At 41.0% G+C, this 25650-nt stretch overlaps 1 protein-coding gene across 1 annotated transcript in view; it reads right to left on the bottom strand.

The window, feature by feature from the left end:
• Positions 1-25650, bottom strand: part of ATP2B2 (ATPase plasma membrane Ca2+ transporting 2) — a 1801891-nt gene that overhangs the window by 399087 nt on the left and 1377154 nt on the right. The window contains exons 9-11 of the mRNA XM_029600768.1: positions 19863-19988; positions 17290-17322; positions 14049-14141 (exon numbers count right to left, since the gene is read on the bottom strand). Coding sequence (XP_029456628.1) covers positions 14049-14141; positions 17290-17322; positions 19863-19988 — 252 coding nt within the window. The remainder of the gene's footprint in view (positions 1-14048; positions 14142-17289; positions 17323-19862; positions 19989-25650) is intronic.

Below are 25650 nucleotides of genomic sequence, written 5' to 3'. Positions count from 1 at the left end.
GAATGAAGTCAACATTCAAAGCCAAAGTTATCCATCTAAATGACAAGTTTCTGAATATTAGCCACTTATCCATCTAGATTTCAGCTGGATAAGTTATTATCTGACTAAAATCTAGCCAGATATAAAACAGGTACGCTGTTTTGGAGAGGAGTTATGTTATCTGGCTAACTTAGGGCCTCATTTTCCAAGCACTTTACCGCGTGCGATAAATTTGCAAATCGCGTTAACAGCTGTTAACGCGATTTGCAAATGCAAATTAGGTATTTGGTATTCAGGGGGCGGAGTTGGGGCGGAGCATATGTAAAGCGGGAACCTGTGTATCGTGTGCGGCGAAACAGCCGCAGTGTTAGCACGGCTGCTAGCGCGGCTAATAACTACAACTCAAACCTCGCGTTACGGGCCTGAAAAGGATTACCGCCATCCACGATAGTCCCGGACAGCCTGTTTCAGGGGGGGGGGGGGGAGGGAGAGAGAGAGAGAGAGAGAGAGAGAGAGAGAGAGAGAGAGAGAGAGAGAGAGAGAGAGAGAGAGAGAGCACCTTACTATAGTGCCTATGCCCTACATAGGTATTTTAACCCCTATGGGAGGGCCATCTACTAACTTAACTCGGGGTGGGGATTAGGTATGAGCATCGAGGGTTGGGGGCCACTTTCGCATTCCACATGAGACCTACGGACAGAACAGTGGTCTCTAGTGCAGATTTGCTGGCCGTCGGAGTGAGGACGCTCACTCCAAGAAGTGGTTTGGGCAACGTTCTCCCTACCTAGCTTGATGGACACTCTACCTGGGCAACAACATGCTAGGTGGAGAGAATGTTGGCCAAATCTCCGCTTGGAGTGAGCGTCCTCACTCCGACGGCCAGATCGTGCACTGCGATAAACTTCTGAAAGAATCATCGTGCACTGGGAAAACATCGTGTGCGGCGCTACTGTTTTCGTGAATGGCGAAAACATCGCCGCACGCGATTTTTCACCACTGCACGAAAGAAGCCTCATTTGCATTGGTAACGCCCCCTAATGCGTTACCAATGCGATATTGGAAAATAAGGCCCTTAGTCGTATTTCATTTGTATCCGGCTTACAGGGTCATTCATCAAAATGTGTTAGAGCCCTAATGCCCGCGATAACGCCATAATGCAGGCATTATTTATCGCATCGCTCGCTGACCATGCAAATTTCCAAAATGTATTCAAGTGGGTGGATTTTGGGAAGTGTTTGGGTGGAGTAAATGAAAATGAGACATGCTAATGCTGCATGTGATAGCACAACACATGCATTATGTATGCTATCACAGGATATAACGCTGGAAATAAATACACCTTTTTTCCTAGTGTTATGCCTGCGATAGTTATGCATTGTGCCTGAAACGGGATTTGCGAAAAATCCCGTTTCAAGCAGGGAAAGGAGAGAGGGAGTAGAGTGGAATAAAGAGAGAGAGAGAGAGAGAGTGAGAGAGGGAATCTCTAGGGTGGCACATATATTTAGTCATTTATTTATACCACTATAGGAGGGATCTCTAGTAACTCAAGGTGAGGTTTTGGTGGTGGTCTAGAGTTTGGGGGCGAGTTTTACATGCACAGTCAGACGTACGAACAGCACAGTACACATCAGTAAAGATTTGATGTGATTTGGAATGAGGAAAGTTACACAAAGATGAGATTTCTATAATGTACTCTCACCCTTGCTTGAAAGCGCTCTCTCTCTCTTTCTCTCTCTCTAGAAAACAAGTAAATGCCTGTCTGGGCACTTCGCAAGCTACAAAGTGAAAATATTATGGGTATGATAAATTTAATGCGTGTTGTGGTAACATACCTATGGGGTAGATTTTAAAAGATGCGTGCTACCCGGCACGCGTACATGGAGGCGCCGATTTTATAACATGCATGCGCCGGTGTGTGCATGTTATACAATACATGGGCCACGCGCACATACGTGCTGGATTTTATAATCCACATGCGTATGTGCGGGCAGCGCATACAAGGGTGGGGTAAAATTTTGCAAACTCGTGCGGCAACGAGTTTGGGGCTCCTCCAGTTCCTTCCCAGTCCCCTCCAATTTAGGAGCTGACTGTGAGGGAACTTTCCTACCCCCTACCCTAACCTCCCTTTGCTTTCCCCTCTCCTCCCCACCCACTAAATATTCTTTTTTTAACCTTTTTTTCTTCAAGTTACTTCAGGGTCCGACCTGAAGTAACTTGTGCTTGCCAGCAGCCAGCCGGTGCATGAGGATCCGGAACAGTGATGAATGGTGCTATCCCGGCCCACTCCCCCGACCTGCCCCACTCTGCCCCCTGGACCGCACATCCCTGCCCCCCAGCCTGCCCATTTGTCAGGGCCCGGCACTTATGCACGTATCACCACTTACGCGCGTGGACGGGCTCTTTCTAAAATGCGCGCAGTGGGCTAGATTTTAAAAGCCCTGCACGCGTAAATCCTGCTGGATTTACGCGTGCAGGGCATTCACGTGCCTGTGCACCTATTTTGCATAGGCCGCCAGGCGCGCGCAAAGCCCCGGGACGCGCATTAAGTCCCGGGGCTTCGTAAAAGGGGCGGGAGGGGGCATGTCCTGGGGGCGTATACCTGGTCAGGGGGTGGTCCGGGATGAGTCTGGGGGTGTGGCGAAGGTTCGGGGGCGGGCCGGGAGGGCGGTCCCGAGTCCCCCGGCACTGCGGCCTCTGCCGGGGGATGCTGAGGCAGCGCGCGCAAGTTACGCCTGCCAGTTGCGCGAACAAAAGTATGCATGCGCGTACTTACTTAAGATCTAGCTCAGCGTGTGCAGGGCCCAGCAACGAGCATAAGTGGCGATTTTTATGCGTGCAGCAGATTTAAAATCCGGCTGTATGTGGTGCTAAAATAGCGCGCATTGCGGTAACTAAAAAATCACCCTAAATATGCTCCTTTTATTTTATTTTTTTATCGCGGGCATTATTCATGTGAAATTTATAGCATTTTGATGAATCTAGGGGTAAGTTAGCTGATTCATTTTAGAGCTGCTTCAAAGCAGGTGTAAAGTTATCCAGCCTTATGTGCCCGAATAACTTGCTACTTAACCAGATATCTTCAAAACATATTCGGTTAAGAAGTGCTATAAAAATGTAGCAAAGAGGCAAAGGGGCCTGTGAGCCAATTATCTCCATTCCCTCTCCATATTTCATATATAACCCTGTTGGGCCATGTATCCCCCACCCACTAATCTCCCCTAAATTTCCTAAAAATGTTCCGGGTCTACCAGTGGGGTCCCCTAGCCTATTCCCCAGTTCTAGTAATAATATTAAATAGTACTGCTGCTGACACTTCCACCCACCCATAGGTCTAAAATCCTTTGGCACATCCCCCCATATTCCCCCATCCCCTCCAAATAAAAAATATCCCTACTTGGAGCGGGGTATGAATTTAATTGTTCCTGGTACTCTAGCGCTGTTTGTGACAAAAGCAGTGCTGAAAGCAGTGGTGTGCAGTGACATTTAGAGCAGGGGATTCATTCTCACTCCCTCAACCTCCTCTCCACTCTCATCCCAGCCCCCTCCGAGTCACCAGTATTCTCGCTCCCTTTCCCCTCCAAACACTCACACCCTCTTCAGGTCTCCAGCAGTCTCACTCCCTCAAATGCTTCTCCCCAAGACAAAAAGGATCTTGGAACTCATATGGCATTAGGACTACTGTGACATGTATTGGTATGATTTGGCCCTCAAAAAGCCATGAGTAAACAATTACAATACGGTAAACCTCCCATACAAAAACAGCACTAACTCGAACGGTAACAAACCCATCTATGAAAAGGGAACACTGCAAATATTACATCAGGCTGTAAAACATCAATCCTGTGCAATACACCTCCTGTTTAGAAAACGGAACAAAACCGGGTGCCTAAAAATACCTGTAAAATAAAAAATACATGGGATAAACATCCAACTGAATATACTTGCCTAAAATTACATGGCCACATGTAACCGTATAACTTTAAAACCTGATTGGCTATGTTTGAATATAGCCATTTAGGTTATAAGTTATTCAGCCTTGTGTGGCCGGATAAATTGCTATTTATATGGATATCATCAAAGATATCCAGGTAAGTAGTACCTGTCAAAATAATATACGACACAGACTTCTGCAGGTCAGTGGACCAATGTCTACCCCTTTCTCCAATCTTTACAAATTGGCATCAATGGACCGAGCTGTGCCAATTCCCCTCCCCCCAACCAAACAGTAAATGTTTTTAGTGGGGGAGGGCGGTCACTGATTGCTCCCATCCCCTCCTTGTCCAGGTTGCTTATAATTTATGAGGTCACTCTGTCGCCTTCCCTACCCAACTGCTACCCACCCTCAGCCATGAATGTGATATCCATATCGCCACCCCACCTGACGCTGCAAGCACTGGGAGCAGGTAAGGGGTTACCTTGCTCCTGCCCAAAGCTTTTATGCTTTTGGCAGGATGGGGGTATTACATTGGTGGTTGTGGGTGGGTAGCATGGTGGGGAAACAGGGTAGCAGAGTGGCCTTATAAAATATAAACAGCACGGACAAGGAGGGGATGGCAGTGATCAGTGACTTCCCCCATCACCAAAAACGTTTACACTTTGGGGGGGGGGGGGGAGTTGGCCCTCTTCAGCCTGTTGGAGCCCATTTGGACAAACTGAGGAGTGGGGTAGGAATCAGGCCGTTGGACCACAAATGATTTTTTTTTATATTGACAAGTGCTACTTACCTGGATATCTTTAAAGATAGCTGGATAAGTAGCAAGTTATCCAGCTAACCTAGCCGGAGAAGAAATTACAAATCAGAAAAGTTAGCTGAATAACTTTACACCTCCCCAAAATTCCCCTAGAATGCCTCTTTATTATCTTGCAATATTTTACCTTATTTACAATAATTTATATTCTGCCTATTGCCAGGGCCTGTTCTAGGTGGATTCCAATAAAATAAAATACATGAACCACAACAAAATATTACAGCATATAAAACATGAGTCATATGGATAATGACTTATCCAGTGGTTGAATATGGCAAGCCTTGCCATTTAGACAGATAACTTGTGAATTATCCATCTAAATGGCTTTTGAATATTGACCTCATAGTAGAAAAACATATAAAACTACATAGATCCCTTCTTCAGATGTCAGATCAGACACATTAACATCTAAAAACTGTTCCTATATTGTTTCAATAGCTCACATACAGTAATTTTGAATAATATTTACATAGATCCAATAAAAGCTAATCACAGTCTATCAATAATACAGTTTTCCAATAGACAAATCTGCCATATCAAAACAACTCCTAGGACTCAAACAGCAACAACCATTCCTAGGAAAGAGCAGCACTGCAAATATTACATTAGGCCCTAGAAATCCAATACACCTCCTATTGAAAACAGAACAATATGGAATGCTATAGAAACTATATACTAGGAGAATCCCTCACCTCAGTCATACATACAGAAAACAGACAATCATTTATTATAGACAGAATAAGGGACTAACAAACAACAAAATGAACAAATATAAAACATAAATAATAAAAGTAAAACCATACAAATAAAAAGAAAAATATATTTCAAAACTGATGAATGGAACATCCAATAGTTAAAAACTCATAAAATGTTATTAAATTTACCAAAATACCAACATAATATTTCAAAAACAGCAGATAACATCCAATAATGAAACCAATAAGGATTTAAAAAATCTTCCATTTCTTATAACTGGGATTTTTGTATTTCCTGAAACCTTCAGATTGTTGTGGATTGGAAGATAGAGGCTGCCCAAACTTTATCCTCTCTCACATACAACAGGCTCTCTCTCCCACACACACATACACACGCACATGCCTTCTCTCTCTTTCTCTCTCTCTCACACACACACACTCACACACGCATACACACACACACATGTTCACAGGCTCTCACACACACACCCTCTCTTTCTCATACACACAGACTCACATACCCTCTGTTTCATTCTCTCTGTCACACACACAGACACAGACACACACATGCACACGCCTGCACTCATACAGGCTCTTACACACATGCAGACACCCTCTCCTTCACACACACACACATACATAGAGATATTCTCGTTCTCCTTCACATACACATACACACAGGCTTTCTCTCTTGTTTACACACACACAAATGGTTCTCTCTCACACATACTTATACAGACTCTCACACATACCCATTCTCTCTTGCTCTCTTTCTCTCACATGTATACACACAGGAGTCGATTTAAAAACCCGCACGTGCGTCCATGTGTGCATGGTTCCCGGGGCTCGCACATAGACGTGGCTGTTTTATAACATGTGCACATCAGCATGCACATGTTATAAAATATGATTCTTGCGCACACATACACGCTGGATTTTAATGACATGCATGCATGTATGGGTGGGTGGCCGTTTTCGCTTGCAATGGGGGGGATTTTAGAAAACAACATGCGGCGATGCAAGTAGGGTTTTCCCAGTTCCCTCCAATTAAGGCGTGGACTGGGGGGAACACTATTCCCCCTACCTACCCTTCCTCCTTTATCCCCTCTCCTCACCGACCCCTAAACTATCCCCATGTACCCTATAATTTTTTGTGGTGTAACTCACCCGCTCCTCCGAGCTGGTGTAAGTTCCTCGTGCCGGCTGGCTGCCAGCGTGTGTTTTCCCGGAACAGAGCCTAATGGCCATTTTCCCAGTTGGCCCCACCTCGCTCCTCACCACTAAGACCACGCCTCCCTGACCCTTTCCTTTAAAACAGGCCGGCACTTCTGCGCATATTAGGAGATACATGCGTGGCCAGGCTGTTAATGCGCTTGGCACACACACATGGACGTACCGATTTTATAACATGCGTGCGTCAGCATGCACATGTTATAAAATATGTTTCCCACATGCACATGCACACCGGATTTTCATGTCCATGCGTGCATGTGCCAGCAGATGGCCTGCTCTGCGCGCAGGGGGGTGGGAATTTTAGAATAATATGCATGGTGATGCGAGTAGGGCTTCTTCAGTTCCCTTCCAGTCCACTCCCTAACCCTATCCTTCCCTCTCTCTTCCCCTCTCCTCCCCGACTCTTAAACTAACCCTATCTATCCCCATTTTTTTCTTTTTGTACTTACTGCTCATCCAGAGCAGAAGTAATCTCCATGCACCGGCCTGCTGCTGATGCACACTTCCCTGGGACAACATCTAATGGAGCTATCCCAGCCCACCCTGCCCCTCCCCACCCAGATCCCGCCCCTCGGCCTGCCCCTTTCCACAGGCCTGGCACTTATACGTGTAGTGGGGGTTACACACGTGGCCGGTCTGTTGTAAAATGCATACGTGTAACCCTCGATTTTTACACGCGTAGGTGTTTTAAACTTTGGACGTTAACGTGGGTAAATGGCTTTTGAAAATTGCTAGAATAGTATGTACATTTACATGCATAACTCCTTTGAAAATTCACCTGATTGTAACAAAGATGCTCAGACCTCTCATCCTTCCAAAGGCCCAGACTTCCCTAAACTGCCTCTCCCTCCCTCTGGCAGGAAGAGATTGCTTATCTTTTGTTGGATTTCCATCTCTATCAACTTGACACTAGCTAAGTTCTGCTACATATTTTGACCTGTAGATTCTGAACTTCAGGGAGATATGTGTGGCAGGGCAGACTTCGGGGGAAAAAGCTAAAGCTGCATTATACAAACAACCCCTTCCTGTCCGAAAAGGGTAACAATCATAAAGTGTGAGGCGTTGCTGAGCCAGTGCTGTTGACAATGTGCAAGTCCAGTAAGGGAGCTGAAGGAGGCCATGGGGGTTGATCAGGTGTATTTTTTTGGCATCCTGAGCAGTCTTCTTTTTGTATTAGGGGAGAAGGAGGGGGCTAGAACTCAAATGGACTTGTTGTGTTATGGGGGAGGGGAGATCTAGGTTTGGGCAGGCTTTTTGTTGTTTTAGGCAGGTGGAAGGTGTTGAAGAGATTGGTGCATTGACCTGTTACTTAGGATTAGCACATTAGTTTATTTTTCACACACACACACACACACACACACACACACCCTTCCTGGTGTTAACTATGCGCATTGGCTACATGGTTTTACCTCCTATGCACCTTGGGGCCGATGCAATAATTTTCGCGGAAAGCGGGCGCCGACTTTTGAGTGCCCGCTTTCTTAACGCACACATGGCACCCGCAAGGGGGGCACCTTGCAATATGTAATTTAGGGGGTCGCGCTAGGAAGGAGGTGGTAGGGTCGCTTGGGTGACCTTAGCGCCTCCTTGCTAACACGACCTGCCGTGGCTGCCGGTTATGAAGACCGACGCCGAGCTTACCGGCGTCAGTCTTCATAACTCGGTCTGCAGAATTTTCTTTTTTTTTTTTTACTTTAAAAAACAAGTACAAAAAAGCAGTTTTTTTCTGCTTTTCTGTACTTCTTTTACCTGCGCTCAGCTATTAACGCCTGCTCCAGGTAGGTGTTAATAGCTGAGCGATAAATGTGTATCCGAGACGCACATTTATCTTTTTGCATGCAGAGTAAATGAGTAATAGGCTCATTCACATGCATTTGCATGTGATGAGCGCTATTTATTTATTTATTTATTTATTTATTTATTGTTTTTGTTATACCGAGTTTCATGATAGGCATCACATCAACCCGGTTTACAAATAACAAGGAGTGTAAAGCATAACGTAAGGTAAAAAACAATATTTTCAATAAGAACCTTGAACTTTAAATACAGTGAATCAGAAAAAGGGAGAGGGAAAGTTACAAAAAACAAGGAAAATAAACTTGGGATGGAAGGGGAGAAATTGAACAGCACAATATTTACATTCACCTATTACATTACCTATTACATTCACTCCTCGTCCGTCATGGGTTAAATAGGCGCTAATCCCTGGCAGCCACGGCAGGTCGCGTTAGCAAGGAGACGCTAAGGTCGCACAAGCGATCCTAGCACCTCCTTCCTAGCGTGACCCCCTAAATTACATATTGCATGGCGCCCCCCCTTGTGGGTGCCATGTGTGCATTAAGAAAGCGGGCGCTGAAAAGTAGTGGGTTAAATAGGCGCTAATCCCCTTATTGCATTAGGGGGTGGATTAGCACCTATTTAACCCACGTCAGAGTGCGAGTTATACAGTGCCCTCGGCTGAGCGCACTGTAATGCATCAGCCCCCTTGTGCATAAGGAAGATGAACTAAGAAGCTCATCTTTCCCCTCATTTACATAATTATAATGAACTAATATCGATTTCAAACCCCATGGCAGCAGCAAATCTTCTGGTGGACGAGGCATCCTATGTGTTCCTTATATACAGGGGCTGACCCACCGCCAACTAAGGCGGGAAGCTACAACCGGTGAGGTGTTCCACCTCTGGAGCAAGGGAGGGGCAGGGGATGGAGGGTTGGGCCAGCAAACAGAATTTAAAGGTGAGCTGGCCCAGCTTTAAGTGGTTTTAAGTGGTTTTTGCAGGATAAGGGAAGTTCCTCTGTGCCCTCCTTGCAGGTTCTGCTCCTGCTGCTGTCTCCCCCCCTTTCTTGTTTGCGTCCTGCCTGGGCTCACGGTTTTCTTCAGTGGGGTGGGTCAACCTGCAGTTCCAGGGGTTGGTGTGCTGCTCCGGTGGTGCGGTCCATGGCCATGCAGTGGGGGGAGCTTCCAAGTGCTCTGAAGGGCATGGTGTCTTGTAGCTTGCCCTGCAGGGGGGCCCCCAGCACTTCGGAGGGATGGCCTTTGGTGCTGCAGCTGTGACCTTCAGACCTGCAGAGTTTTGGGGGGCTTGAGTGGAGCAGATGCGGCCTTGGGGGGGTGTCCATGGCAAGTGAGGTGTCACTACCATGGGCTTGTGGCGGGGCATTGACCACAACCTGGAGTGCCCGGCATGTGCAATTCTTAAAAGCTGGCTGGGTAGAGAATACCAAGTAGCATGGTATTTCTGCTCCTATGTTGCATTGGTGGATGACAGCGGCTTTGGCTTTGAAAGCCAGGATTGGCCTGCACATCACCCAAAATTGTGTTGGCATGCTTAATGAGTTACACCTGCTCTTTTATGGAGCAGGACTTCAGCACACTGCTGAGAACTTTGGCTATAATCAGGATCGAATGCAGGATAACCTGAGGGGTAAGGCTTCGATGGCCCGGTGTCCCCCAATGGCGCTACATTGCTGTAACATGATACTATAGAGCCCTTGTAAAATTGGAGCACAACTTTGACAACCCTGCATCCACAACAGTGCTACACAGCAGTACCAGGATCCTATGGAGCATTTAGAGAATTAAAATTCAGCAGGTGTGGGCATGGTCACCCCTGGGGATTGAGAATATTTTAGTAATTGATGTTTTGTAAATTGAATGAATGTTAGTAATTGTTTTGTAATATAATTGTTGTATGTAGTGATCTATACTGCGGATATATCCATCCAATAAAGATCTTCTTTCGAGTAATGGACTGACAATTGTTCTTACAAATATGACAGCACGGGATAAGGGAGGGGTTAATTATAGATAGGTGAGAGGAGGCGCTTGCACCTGAGATAGTTGAGGGGCCAACTCGGCCCCAACTAAGGCGGGGAGGACACAACCGAAGAGGTGCTCTGCCTCTGGAGCAAGAGAGGGGGCAGGGACTGGGGGGTTGTGCTAGCAAACAGAATTTAAAGATGAGCTGGCCCGCTCCCCAGTCTCCTTTCGATGGTTTTCCCACCCAGCCCACCCATGAGGAGATGGCTTATATGATTCTAATATGGCGTGGTGAGTGTATGGAACTGCAGAACAGTCACAGCATAGGGGTAGGGGGTTGACCACGACCCAGAGTGCATGGCATGTTCAATTCATGAAAGGTGGCTAGGTAGAGAATATCAAGTAGCATGGTATTTCTCCAACTGCGTTGCATCGGTGGGTGACAGAGAGATGAGTTGACTGTCAAGTCTTCGGATTCGACGGCTGGGATTGGCCTGTGCATCACCCAAGATTGTGTTGGCATGCTTAATGAATGGCACTGGCTCTTTCACAGAGTAGGACTTCAGCACACTGCTGAGAACTTTGTCGATAATCAGGATCGAATGCAGGATAACCTGAGGGGCAAGGCTTCAAGGGCCCTATGTCCCCCAATGGTGCTTCATTACTGTAGCATGATACTATAGAGCCCTTACAAAATTGGAGCACAGCTTTGATGGCCCTGCAACCACAATGGTGCTATACTGCAGTAGCAGGATTCTATGGAGCATTTAGTAAATTGAAATTCTCCAGGTGAGGGTGTGGTCGCCCTGGGGGTTGAGTATATATTAGTAATTGATGTTTTGTAAATTGAATGAATGTTAGTAATTGTTTTGTAATATAATTGTTGCATGCAATGACCTATGCAGCAGACATATCCATCCAATAAAGATCTTCTTTCGAATAATGGATGATTGTTGTTTCTTACAAATATGACAGCATGGGAAAAGGCTGGGGTTAATTATAGATAGGCAAGAGGCGGTTGCACCTGAGATGGTTGTGTACTTTGATCACTGAGGGTGCTTTATAAAAAAAAATAATAATCAGAATACTTGGAAAAATAATAGTGCATTACAAGTGCAAATTCTACAATGTTCAGGCATTTCTATAATTTTCTAATTCTGCTTCTGTCTTAAATTTTAGTGCATTTTACTGCATGTATATTTGTTAAGACTCCAGTATGTCACAAAACTGTACTAGGAAACTGAGAATCACAAATGTCAGAAGACTGCCTTAAAGTTAAGAAATTTCAAATAAAATATTCAAGGATCTAGTATAACTATATTATGGCACTTTTTAAACCATGAGTTGAGTTCCTTAGTTCATTAGTGGGCCTGGTAATGGCCTTTTTTTTTTTTATCCAGCAAGGCAAGTTAAAATCTCTTGTCCTGGACATATCAAACACGGTGAGATTTCCTATTGGCCATGCCAGTTAAGAAAAGGGAAACTTATACTCTAATACCTGGGGGAAGTAAAGGTGCCAGAACAATATGAAGATACTGCCACTAAAATCCAAGTGCCAAATAACATGTATAAAGCCAGCTAAACTTCACTAAGCTGTAGCTTCAGGACTCTTCTAGATGTGAAAGGTTCAGGAAGTGGCATTGTTCAGAATGTGTGATAGAAGAATCCTTCCCCCAAATGAGTATGTGGCTAAGATGACTCTGTTAGTCATTTGGGGGTATATTGAATGACTGCTTAGGGATCTGAGTAGTGCTCTTGGAGTTTAGAGACAGATGTACTGAAAGGTGCTTGGGAGGCAACCAAAAGGGGGTGCCCTCTGAGGTTCCATAAGAAAGGGGCTCCTCTCTGGCAAGTGACCGCAAGCCATGGTGGAAGATTATTCCCTAATGCCAAGAGGAAAGAATTGATGTGGGACTGTCTGCAGCCAGTAAGTAGGTTTGGGGGCAAGAAGAGGAATTCCCTGATTTTATTGCATCTGGCCATGAGGAAGAAAAGGCCTTTTGGGAAATAAGGGGGGGGGGGGGGGAAGACCTTTATTTTCATCCAAGACTCATGTTATATGAGAACAATATGGTGGGAGAATCTGAAGTGTTTTTATGCATTTTTTTTTTGTCATTCTGAATGATTTTAGGGCTTCAAGTAAACTTTCTTCTTATTGGAATACAACACATGGTGTGGCCTGGCTTTTATTTTCTGTTGTCTGTGTGATCCCCTCACAGATGAATCCTTCCCCCTGCAGCATGAATCTATGCTTCTCCCAGACTCTGCACCAAGTGACCAAGTGCTCTCTGAAGGTGACTCCTTTCCCAAAGGAAGGGAGAGGTTACACATGTACAGATATAATTCAACAATAACACTAAATTGTGGACCAGTACTAGAAATATTTTTGCTCATTATTCATGATTTCAATCAAAACAAGTGGATCATGTATATATTGGTTTTATATAGTTTAACAATTAAAATGTATCCAAAAAATATTACAATGATCTCATTTACTGCTTACTGTGAAGGGAATTTAATATTATGGTTTCTCTAGTACTAAATGTGCACTGTAACAAATACAGTTTGAAAAAGAAGCTCTTCAACACACAAATTAATCAATCCCATTTTTTTAAATAATTAAAAAAAAATATTGCCCAGTACTATAAAATATGGTGACACATAATTATAAGAACTTTCCCAGAACAAAACAGGTGAAACAATCATAAACACAGCTTATGGCAATATTTATCCAGAAGAAAGACCATGTAAGATAGAGCACTTCTAATGAAATTCATGCTATAAAAGGGGTCAGGAAGCTGCCTTACAAGAGAGACAAATTTCACTGAACTCACAGTCCAGCAATGGACCCAGGGCATGCAAAAGCATCCAATGCAGAAAAAGTATGTCTCTTTCCCATCTTCATTGGAACCAAAAGAATAAGTCTGAACCAGTATCTGCATTAAAGTTGCCTAAACAATCAATCATCATCTGAGGTGCAACCTGTCACTTCTGCATCAGATTCCTGACCCCTATACTAGCATCTGCTAACACTACTTCTAAGCTATGCATACTTATGAGAGGGCCACATCAGAAAAGCAAATTGTCCTTGTTTTGTTATGCCAAATTACTTCTTTCTCCTAGCTTTTATAAAATAAACATTCCCAGTTTAAAATGCCTTTAAAATGGAGCCTATAGGTAAAATGTTTGAACACTCCAGCTGCTTTTATAAAAATGTTGCTGCAGAATTTTTGTTTTGCCCAATTAAGCATTTTTCTCATGAGAAGCCTTACTAAAGTTCTATTGCAAATAAAATATTTAAAACGTGCAAGCAGACCAGCTGCATCCATTTTCAAAGTATCGCTTTTACTTATAAAGCTTTACAGAGAAATCACTCCTCCAATAAACAGCAGAAAGGAAGCAACTGATTTCCAAAATTATTTATATATATTTTTTAAAACAATTGAGAGTTTGAGGTACTTTTGCTCTTGTGGCATCTCTTATAAGCAACTGTAGATGGAATAGTTCTCACAGGGTAATCACATGCACACACATCTGTGCAGTTCAGAAAGGGAAGTGGAAGGTTAAAAGAGTCAGGAGAGAGATCCATCAAATAAAGCAAAACTACTGCATTGTAGGTGTGCTTGACGTACCATTTACTAAGTTGGCATTTGCATTATCAGTAGCATTTGCACCTGCTGCACCATCTGTAGTTGGAGGAGGGTAGGAGGAGGGATGGGAAGAATCTACCGAGTAATAATGGATAAACAAAAAGAGTAAAATCAATAATATGAGCAAATCCTCGCATGATGGAAAAAAAAACAGCACTTACAAACTAATACTGCTTTTCATTACCCTCTGCACAATCTTGTTTACAGAATAAGTTAAAACAAAACAAAACAAAACAAAAAATCTAAAAGTGAAATGTCTTTACAAGGATGTCTCTAACATGAAGGGGGGGAAACATACATGAAATGTTCACTTTATAGAATTATAAAAGACATATTTAGCAAAGTGACACTCCCCTGAGTGTTATACATATCTCAGTACTATTGTCCTTTATGTATTGGTATTTTGTGGGGTTAGGAAGCTGTAAACATTAACATTAAAAATGGTTAAATATACTTCTGTATTCATCAGGATTATAAATTGACTGATTTAACAAAAATTAAAAAAAAGCTGACTTAGTTGAAACATTCAGCCATGGATATACATTATATATTAAAGGTAACTCCTTTGAAGACAGAAATTGCATCAACTTACAAATTTTGCTTTACCACACAAGTAATGTGCTTTTTCCATGCTTTGTCTTACCTATCCCTTAGAATAGGGCTTCCCAAACCTGTCCTGGGGACTTCACAACCATTTTCAGGATATCCACAATGACTATGCATGAGATAAATGTGCTTATGCTGAATTTCCAATGTTTGCAGACTTATATATCCATTTTGGATATCCTGATAACCAGACAGGCTGTGTGATCCCCAGGACAAGCTTTGGAAACCCTTTATAGGATGGATCAAAGTTAGCATGAAACAGATAAAAGCTACACAGTTGATACTATCTGTATTTAACGTTATTTTCTCCTTCACTATATAATAGCAACAGTACATACATGGCTGAGTATTTAAACATATTTCACTTTTTGCTCAATTATGCCAAAATGTTGCTTAAATAACTAATATTCCTGATCTGTGAGCCTTTATTCAACTAGCGATTATCCAAAAAAATCACTATTTTTTCCTTAAACCATCATCTCTAATCTTAGTATTCTTCTGAAGGCAGAATTTATTGGATCGCAGTAATAGATTATTACAATAACCCAAGAAACAGAAATAATTAGCACAGCTTATTTCTTATTTCTTAAGAGGGAAATTTTATAACAGCCCATGTAGGTCTGAAGTCCATGTGTAGCAAGTGCATGTGGACTTCCGCCCTAATATTGAAAATTAGTGGATGTACATGGATCCCTGCACAGCATACACACACACACACACACGCCTGCTTGGAAGCAAGTGTAAATGTACATGTGTACATTTATGTGTATACTTTTGAAAATCAAAAGCATGCAGGTAAATGCTTTCCAACACCTGGAAATGCCTCTTTCAAGGGAGGGAAAAAGTAGGCATAAAATTGCTTTTTCGCATTCTTTTATGTATACAACCCCACCCCTAGCCCGTCTCCAAACCTGGGTAATTAAAAAAAACAAACATTTATGTGTATAAATGAATAATTTTGAAAATGACCCCCTACATTTCCTGATTTTGTATTATTATGATCTTTGATTGCAATCAAATAAATCCTTGTCATGAGCAAACATCCAAATTATGGGAAGGGTGGGAGATCACAGAAGGTCATTTTCAGTCCATCTCCAATGTCAGTCAATAATTGTCTTACAACATTGGGTGCTTTTGTGTATATAATGCTTCCTCTGTGGCTAATATATTTATTACTACATCAGGACATATGGATTTTCTCCAGTCTGTATGGGAAAAGTATTTCTTGAAATAGAGCCTTAATTTACAAGATAGAAAAGCCAGTAATTAAAGAACAAACCTTTTTTTAACACACAACCTATACTCCTTACATAGTATACTTGTGCCTTGGTAATACATGTAAAGCAGTTCATCAATTAAACCTCTGCCTAGTAAGCTGGCTGCATTTCTTTATTGTACATAGAGAAACTGGAGGACACATATAAGGCACAATAAGTTACAATATGCAGTTTTGGTCATTTAATTTTAATAATTGAAATGGTCACAGAAATTTCAGGCACCAGTTGATTTTTCTAAAGCAAGAAGGGCCCCATTCAATCTAAATTAAGGAATGCTTTCACTAATCAGCTGTGCAACAGACAGAGCTGGTACATTTTTATGGGAGTAATTTGGGATGGGCTAAAAGTAGGCAGGTATTAGCTTTAATCTACCCATTGTGAGAGAGATGATAGAGATAGGGCATTACTTTGCTTTTATGCATTTTGTTATGATGTATTTTATATTTTGAGAATTTTTTTTTTTTGTATTGCATTTGATTTTTTTTTTATTTTTTATGTACGCTGTCCTGGGTCTATTTTTTGAGGAGGGCAACGCATAAATGTGAAAACGAAATGATTCTACTGTAACACACAAGCAGAAGAAAAAATATTAAAGTATTTTTAGGTTGGTTAGGTAGACTAATATTTTACTATTCACCTTTCACTGAGCAGCAGATTGTGGAGCAGCAGAGACAAGGTCAGGTATAGGGAAGTTCCAAGCCACCTGTTCTGCATTGCTTATGTCTTACTCTGCTGAAGAGGCTGTGTAGTCCTGAATAATTTACATTGCATAAGGCCCCGAAACAGCAATGCCTTTCAGTGATACTACTTAGGACTATTATTAGGCCATACTTGTCTGATTCTTGCACAGCACATAGTATATTGCATGGGTACTGCAGCAGGTAAATATTCCACTGCACTTGTATTAAGTTTAGTTATTACATAATATCCCCAAATCATTCCTCTACACATGGATCACCTACTGATTCATTGTTCTCACTCAGAATAATATCCTAGAAAGATTCTGGATGTCAGTGAATTTGTAAAGCACCCTGGACTGTTTAGCAGGTGATTCTATTTGTATAGTATATCCAAAAGTGAATCATTAGTCAAGTGTAACCAAAATAGTCCTAAATACAGATGTCACTGCAGCATGAAAATAAATCCCTGTTCATATTCTAGCAAGCTCCCTTCTATTAGCAAAATCAGCTTGACAGATAGCTCCATCACAAGGGAAAAAAAGGGAATTCAAATCCCTGGGACATTTCAAGCGATTCCTGAAAAATGCCTTGTGGGGCTTCTTTGAGCACTGCAGCTAAAAGCCTTTTTCCGTCTAAAAGCTGGCATATTTCTTACTCTACCTGTGAGTTGTTCTCCATCAGCCTCTTTCACACCTGCATGGTGATTTTAAAATATGTTAATCAAGGAAAGCATCGCATAGCTAACTAAAGCCATTCAGAAATGTGTACCTAAAATATGCGTTTGATTACAGAAATCTGCAGATTTAGCTTGAAATTACAGGATTTTTAAGGGTCATTGTGGTAGCAGATTAAAGCAATCCTGTGTGACATTAGGACAACAGACCTGTGTGACATTTTCTTTTTTTAACCATTATCAGGGCAATTTCTGCTATAACAATTTGTTTTTTGTAATAAATAAATCAAATCATTCAGCAAACGGACTGGTCAGCTGCAGAAGACTTTGGAGGCTCTTCTTTCTCATAAAGCACGAACAAGCTTACTTAAGGTGTTAAATCTCTGGGTTAAATGTAGGGTCTTCACAGTTCAATAAAGAACTATATTAGATTTGTTGTTTTGCAACAATACAAGATTCTAACAATAAAAAAAAAAAAATCAATAAACCTTTATTATGTCCAATAGGGCTAAATGACATCCGCAGCACTGGGCCACTAGGGTGAAAAAGCATGAAGTCTAGCTGATGCTAGGAAAATCACATTATTACTGGCATGGGAATGCAAAATCTCACAGCCAATAATCTATATCAGGGAGACATTAATATTCATGCAAGTTCCTGAAAGAATATTTCCAATGAATGCTCTATGCGCTACACTATCAGAAGATAAAGTACTTTATTAATATATAATGTTACCCGGAGGGGGCGAAGGTCAGTCTTTTTTGTCCTCTCTTTCAGCAATAATGCCATGGCTCTCCAGGCCACTGCTTGCAGGCATTTTACTTATTATTGTTGGCAAAAAAAAAAAAATGTATTTGGAAAATTTTCAGTAAATACAACAGAAATAGTGCTACAGCTAGTGTAATGTATTATAAACTTAGTAGCAAATGCTCTGAGATTCCAAGCTGAAGTTTGACCTGTTGGAAATATTTTATATGACATGTTGATACAAATATTTGTTTAATGCGTATGAAGCTATTTTGTTACAGTGGGTATAGAAATAATAAAAGGATTAACAATAATGCTTTATCAAGCTTATTTTTAACCTAGCGAACTGGGTAACAAACAGAAACATCAACATGTTTACACAGAGCAGACTTGAACAAATTACAATAAAGGCTTCACATTCATCAATCAAGATAGTGCAGCAATAGGTTGCTAATCAGCTCTTCAGTAGCCTGAATGCCTAAGAATTCCTATCGAGTTAGTCCCAAATTAAGATAACAGTTTAAAGAGATATCAGGATTTGGTTGGTCAGTTGACACTTGATGCTAAATTATTAAACTGTGGTAATGTGACCTGGCATATAGATTGACTTACTTCCAATATTCCTTAACTGATCTGTCAACTCAGTCAACTCTAGTAAACAACGAAATCTAGCAGTGGGTGTTAAAAAAAAGTCTGTGATGGAAGTTGTATAATAAACAGCTTGGAATTAAATATCCAATCAAAGGGCCATAGTTATTTACAGACCCTACACTAAAGTGCAGTGTGCAATATTCCCACCATATGGAACTCCCTGCCACATAACGTCATCTCACCCAAGATAACAAAGAATTAAAAAAACTTTTGAAAACAATCTTGTTCGGAAAAGCTTTTCCTGTTTCAGATTAAATCCATTATCCCTTCTTTCCAGTGACTTGCTCTGTCTCCTTGAATATGCCCTTTAATCCTGTGCAGTGCATTTTTTTATTTTATTTTGTAGCATGATGGTTATATTGTTTTGGTTCTGTTTTGTCTTGCATTTTGCAAGTAACAAAAACTTTTAAAGTAAATAAATACATTTTTTTTTTAATTTGTTGGTTTTATAGAGTATGGAAACCACTCAGAGAGCATATTGGAAAGAGTTAATTTCTACATCACACAAAACTAGGACCAGACTGATCCTGAATGACAGGGTCCCAAAAATATCACTCAGACAATAATGACAGATTATATTGCAAGATATGTGGTATAACATGAGTAGCTTTTCCCACAAGAGATGCTCCCTTGGGAGCAGAATGCTTTCAGGGACTTTTTTTTTTTTAATAATGAATGTAAAATTCTTAATTCATGCAAGGTGGGAATTACACCTCACCATGTGAACGTCTGACATTGCTAATTCATGCTAATTTTCTTTTAGACATATGTCTTTTAGAAATATGTTTTTTCATTTTGTACTGGGGATTTTTCCAACTGAGTGACAATGATACATCCCACACACACACACACACACACACACAATTTATATAAGCATGGAGTTAACTAAGGAAATCAAATGAATTACTGAAGAATAGTGATTACATCAAGAAATTGCAAAGTCTGATAGTCAGGTAAGTACATGTTGTTTGTGTTCTTACTGGAAATGATACAAAGCTTTAATGAAAACAAACCGCATAACAATGATGCAGGATAGGTTCTGTTTTCAGGCAACCAAAGATTATTTGATATTAGATAAAATGGTACCATCTGCATTTTATTGGGAAATGCTATAAGTGCCACAACTGCTAGGGAAAACTCTGAATGTACTCTCAGGGCTTACCTTTCTTCTCTTTCTTCTCCTCCTCTCCTTCACCCGCACCTAACAAAGTAAAGATGATACCAGTCTGAGAATTCACTCCAACGGCTGTGACCAGCATCCGCCCAGAACCTTCCATGACATGAGTACCTGAAAATGAATGTGATAAAACAAGTTTTGATAATCTTATATAGTCATTATACCAAAACTGCTGTTAAAATACATTTTGTTAATGACCTGAATGCCATTTGGCTCTCTATTCGGCAACACTCTTGAGCTATTTTTTTTTACATAAATAAAAAATGCTTATTGTTAATTATTTTATAAGAATTATGTATGTTACTTTCCATGCAAACTGCATTGAACAATCCATGAAGAAAGTGGTATAGAATTTAAAAAAATGAATAAATAAATAAACTACGTAAATAGGTAAATATATATGATGAATTTAACCTGTGTCATTTTTTTCATGCTGCAAATTCAGCTGGTAGATATTAATTTCTGACCCATGGAAATTTGCTGCTATGCATAACTTTTTGCACACCTTCAAATATTGCAGAACAGAGTTCTTAAGGACTGATTTAAATTCTGGTTAAAAGCAAGGCAAAAAAAAGTTTGCAAAAGCCCACAAGCCTCTTTGTTTATGCAGTTTTGAAATAGCATATCTTTTGCCTTAGCATTAAATTTACTATATCTCTTGGTTGTGAAAATTACAAAGGAAAAACAAATGAAACAAATATGTTAAATTAAAATATTTGGTTGAAGAACAAAGAGGTCAAACAAGATGAACATTTGTAAAAGATTTCAAAATTCAAATCCGTCCTAGTTGGAAGGGATTTGTGCTTTTCAGTGCCTGCATGGCAAGATAGTGGACATATTTCAATTCCTAGAAGGATGGTCACTACATTGTTAAACCAATGAAACAATTGACACTACTTGATACCATTACTGACAGTCCAGTCAGACAGGGCAAAGACTTAACAGCTATGGAGAGTAAACACATTTCTCACATTTGGGGAAAACTATTTAAGGTTTGTTCAGAACATAGCTCTGTCTATTTAACAAACCCAATTGTCACATCTTAACTTTCAAAATAACAATTCAGTACCATCCTTTATTCATGCATTTGTGACCTCATAAATAGATTATTTTAATGCTTAGTATGTTGGTCTGCCTTTTAAATTGTTCAGCGGCTCAAACTAGCGCAAAACACTGAGGCACAAGTATAATCAGATTGTAAGTACAGAGATATCATTCCAATCAAGGAAAAATTGCATTGATACCTAGACTTATATTGGGTGCAATGGAAGACTACAAGGAGAATTCTAAACGCCTGGCGCTCGCATTAATTAGGGGATGCATAAAGAAGTCAGGCTTGCGTACGCCAAGCAGATTTTAAAAGCTGGTGAGATATGCACATATCTCTTGCAGCACGTACATCTAGAAAGTTTTCAAAAAGGGGGCGGAGCATGGCCATTTCAGGGCATGAACCAGAGATGTGCATGTAAATGCTTATGGGATTGGGCATGCTCCAATGCGCCCTGCCACGTAAATTTACTTCTACTAGAGATGACATGCAAGTTAAAAATAAAGGAAAGTAGTCAGATCCGTAAGGGTTTTAAGGGTCTAAGTTAACTGGGGGGAGTGAAGACAATTAAGCTGAGGGATCTGGATCAAACTCGGAATGAACTGGTAAAACTGGGAATGGCATCCAAGCACGCCCCTTTTAAAATCCCCCAATTTACATGGTAGAAGTGGAATTTGCGAGCACATGTGCATTCCCACTTAAAATTTGGCCACATGTACGCATACAAGTTATAAAATTAGCCATGACACTTGGCGTGGGCCGACACACACTAGTTAATGTGCACCTGCATGCCAGTTTGAAAGTTACCATGTAACAGTTGAATTTTAAAAGGCTGGCGCATACCAACACCGGAAGATACATAAATAAGTCAGGCCAATGCATGTCGAGCGGATTGTAAAAGCCGCCTGAGTACGTGCATATTTCCTGCTGTGCGCACAAATTAAAAGTTAAAAAAAGGGGAGGGGCATGGTCTGGGCAGGACATGAGCATTCCCGGATTTCAACTTCAAATTAGTGTGTAAATACTTACACGCACAACAGCGCACCAGGGTCCCCCTGCCACGGAACTTTACTTCTGCTATGGAGGACTTGAAAGTAATAAAATAAAGATAAGTCGATAGATCAGCGGGGTTTTAAAGATAGGGGCTAACAAGGGAGAAGGGAGGCTAGTAAACTAGGGGAGTTTGAAAGTCCAATCCCTTGCCATGGAAAATTGGGAACCAACTGGGAAAATCGGTAATGGCATCAGCGTGCATGTCCATTAAAATTCTCCCTGACACGGAAGAAGAGGCATTTGCATGCATAGGCGCGGATCCACTTAAAATTGCGCGCACATGTGCATGCGGTCCAGCAATTTTATAAAGTGTGAATATAGCGGTAGATTTTTAAAGTGTTAATCAAACATAAACGGCCAGATTTGTGAATTTTAAGAAGCCAGGAAGAATGCGCGTACATGCTTGTATGCGCATTCAGAATAAAGAGGCAGAAAAGGGGCAGGGCATGGGCATTCCATGACTGATGCACGCAACCATGAACTTTGCAAAGACAATGCAGTTATGTTGCCTGCATAACTTTGCTACTGGTCCTCATGAGACACAAGAGTCCTGAATATGAGAGAGAGAGAGAGGGAGAGAGAGCGCGCCTCTGTAGAGGGTCAGTCTGACACTCTATATATACATACTACTGTAGAGGGGCACTTTGAATCAGAATGGGTTTTTGGGAGGTGGGTTGGGATTACAAGGGGTGGTGTTACAGACACATTCAGAGGTATTCAGTGTAAAATTGACATCACTAAAGAATTTATTCTTTAGAAGAGATGAAAAGGAGTTGATTTATAAAATGCAGCAAGCAGAGACTGCAGTGTACAAATCAACTCCTCTTGTTAGACTTGTCATTGGTTAGTACATGCATAAAGCATCTAAGCATGTAAGGACATGCATTCTTAACTGAAGTTTCTGTCAGGAAAAGCACTCACATTTTTTTCCAGAAAAATTTGCACATACTTATCCTATGGTGATGCACATACTTTCATTTTGACAATAAGTGCAAGGTTCATGGCTAAAATGTACTGCAGATTTTGCAGTCTTAAAATTTCTAGAAGGCACATCATTCGGTCACAATGGAAGAGGCCAATAGTTTTTGGTTTTTTTTTAATAGCTGCACTATGACAGTAGTATAGCCATATAACCTATATCGGAACTTGCTACATCACTCTAGCCAAGCATTTCTACATCTATTGCACTAGACAGCATATGGAGGGGAACACTAGCTAGATAGTGCCCATCTCATATACATGCCCCATGTACCCAAGAGTTAGCTAAGAGTATGCTCTCTGGAAAAGGCAACACGAGCCACTTGTGAAACTCCACCGTAAGGAATTTCATGTTTTGCTCTTGCTGTCCTTTTTAAGGTTTATGCCATATGGTCTTGTATCTGAGAAATGTGCTAGTTGGAATGGTCAATGGCACTCTAACATGCAAAGTCATGTGGGTCCCAAATGTCTAACCCAGTCAAACCAAGACAAAAACCACACAATAAAAAGACACAACCAGAAAGTTAAGTTTCAAAATATGTAACCATTTTATTAAAAATTTGTAGTCACAACATTCAAAGCAATTCAACATTTTTGGTAATCACATTCTACTAGGTTAAAATATCAAATAGCACCTAATACTGTAACTGAAATTACCACCACATGTACATAAACTGTTACAAATGACAATGACATATTCAGTATTATGATCTTAAGAACATTCCATACTGGGTCAGACCAAGGGTCCATTAAGCTCAGCATCCTGTTTCCAAGCTATAAGTACCAGGAAAGAACCCAAAAACTATGTCTATCCCATGCTATTGATGCTAGTCATAGCAGTGGCTATTTTATAAGTCAACTTGATTAATAACAGGTAATGAACTTCTCCTCCAAGAACTTATCCAAACCTTTTTTAAACCCAGCTACACTAATTGCACTAACCACATCCCCTGGCAACAAATTCCAGTTTAATTGTGTGTTGAGTGAAAAAGAACTTTCTCCAATTAGTTTTAAATGTGCTACATGCTAACTTCATAGAGTGCCCCCTAGTCCTTCTATTATCCGAAACAGTAAATAATTGATTCACATTTAGCCATTCTAGGCCTCTCATGATTTTAAACACCTCTATCATATCCCCCCTCAGCTTTCTCTTCTCCAAGCTGAAAAGTCCTAACCTCTTTAGTCTTTTCTCATAGGGGAGCTGTTCCATCTCTTTATCATTTTCGTTGCCCTTCTCTGTAACTTCTCCATCACAACTACTATATCTTTTTTGAGATGTGGCGACCAGAATTGTACACAGAATTCAAGGTGCGGTCTCACCATGGAGCGATATAGAGGCATTATGACATTTTCCATTTTATTAACCATTCCCTTCCTAATAATTCCTAACATTCTGATTGCTTTTTTGACTGCTGCAGCACACTGAGCCAATGATTTTAAAGTATTATCCACTATGATGCCTAGATCCTTTTCCTGGGTGGCAGCTCCTAATATGGAACCTAACATCGTGTAACTACAGCAAGGGTTATTTTTCCCTATATGCAACACCTTGCACTTGTCCACATTAAATTTCATCTGCCATTTGGATGCCCAATCTTCCAGTCTTGCAAGGTCCTCCTGTAATGTATCACAATCCACTTGTGATTTAACTACTCTGAATAATTTTGTATCATCCGCAAATTTGACAACGTCACCCATCGTATTCCTTTCCAGATTATTTATATATGTATTGAAAAGCACTGGTCCAAGTACAGATCCCTGAGACACTCCACTGTTTACCCTTTTCCACTGAGAAAATTGACCATTTAATCCTACTCTGTTTCCTGTCTTTTAACCAGTTTGTAATCCACGAAAGGACATCGCCTCCTATCCCATGAATTTTTAGTTTTCTTAGAAGCCTCTCATGAGGGATTTTGTCAAACGCCTTCTGAAAATCCACACTACATCTACCGGTTCACCTTTATCCACGTTTATTAACCCCTTCAAAAAAATGAAGCAGATTTGTTAGGCAAAACTTCCCATGGGTAAATCCAAGTTGACTGTGTTTCATTAAACCATGTCTTTCTATATGCTTTACAATTTTGATCTTGAGAATAGTTTCCACTATTTTTCCCAGCACTGAAGTCAGGCTCACTGGTCTATAGTTACCTGGATTGCCCCTGGAGTCTTTTTTAAATATTGGGGTTACATTGGCCACCCTCCAGTCTTCAGGTACAATGGAAGATTTTAATGATAGGTTACCAATTTTAACTAATAGATCAGAAATTTCATTTTTGAGTTCCTTCAGTACCCTAGGATGCATACCATCCGGTCCAGGTGATTTGCTACACTTTAATTTGTCAATCTGGCCTACTACATCTTTCAGGTTCACAATGATTTCATTCAGTTCGTCTGACTCATCACCCCTGAAAACCATCTCCGGAACTGGTATCTTCCCAACATCTTCATTAGTAAACACAGAAGCAAAGAATTAAGTCTTTCTGCAATGGCCTTATCTTCTCTAAGAGCCCTTCTTGTTTGTCAATCAGGCCTACCACATTTTCTAGGTTTACCATAATTTGGTTCAGTTCATCTAAATCATTACCCATGAAAACCTTCTCCAGAACAGGTATCTCCCCAACATCCTCTTCAGTAAACACCGAAGCAAAGAAATTGTTTAATTTTTCCGCGATGGCCTTCTTTTCTCTAAGTGCC

This window comes from Rhinatrema bivittatum, chromosome 4 (genome assembly GCF_901001135.1).
Source record: "Rhinatrema bivittatum chromosome 4, aRhiBiv1.1, whole genome shotgun sequence".
Classification (NCBI taxonomy): Eukaryota; Metazoa; Chordata; class Amphibia; order Gymnophiona; family Rhinatrematidae; genus Rhinatrema; species Rhinatrema bivittatum.
Note: the sequence above shows the minus strand (reverse complement) of the source record. Positions and strands in the feature narration are given on the sequence as shown.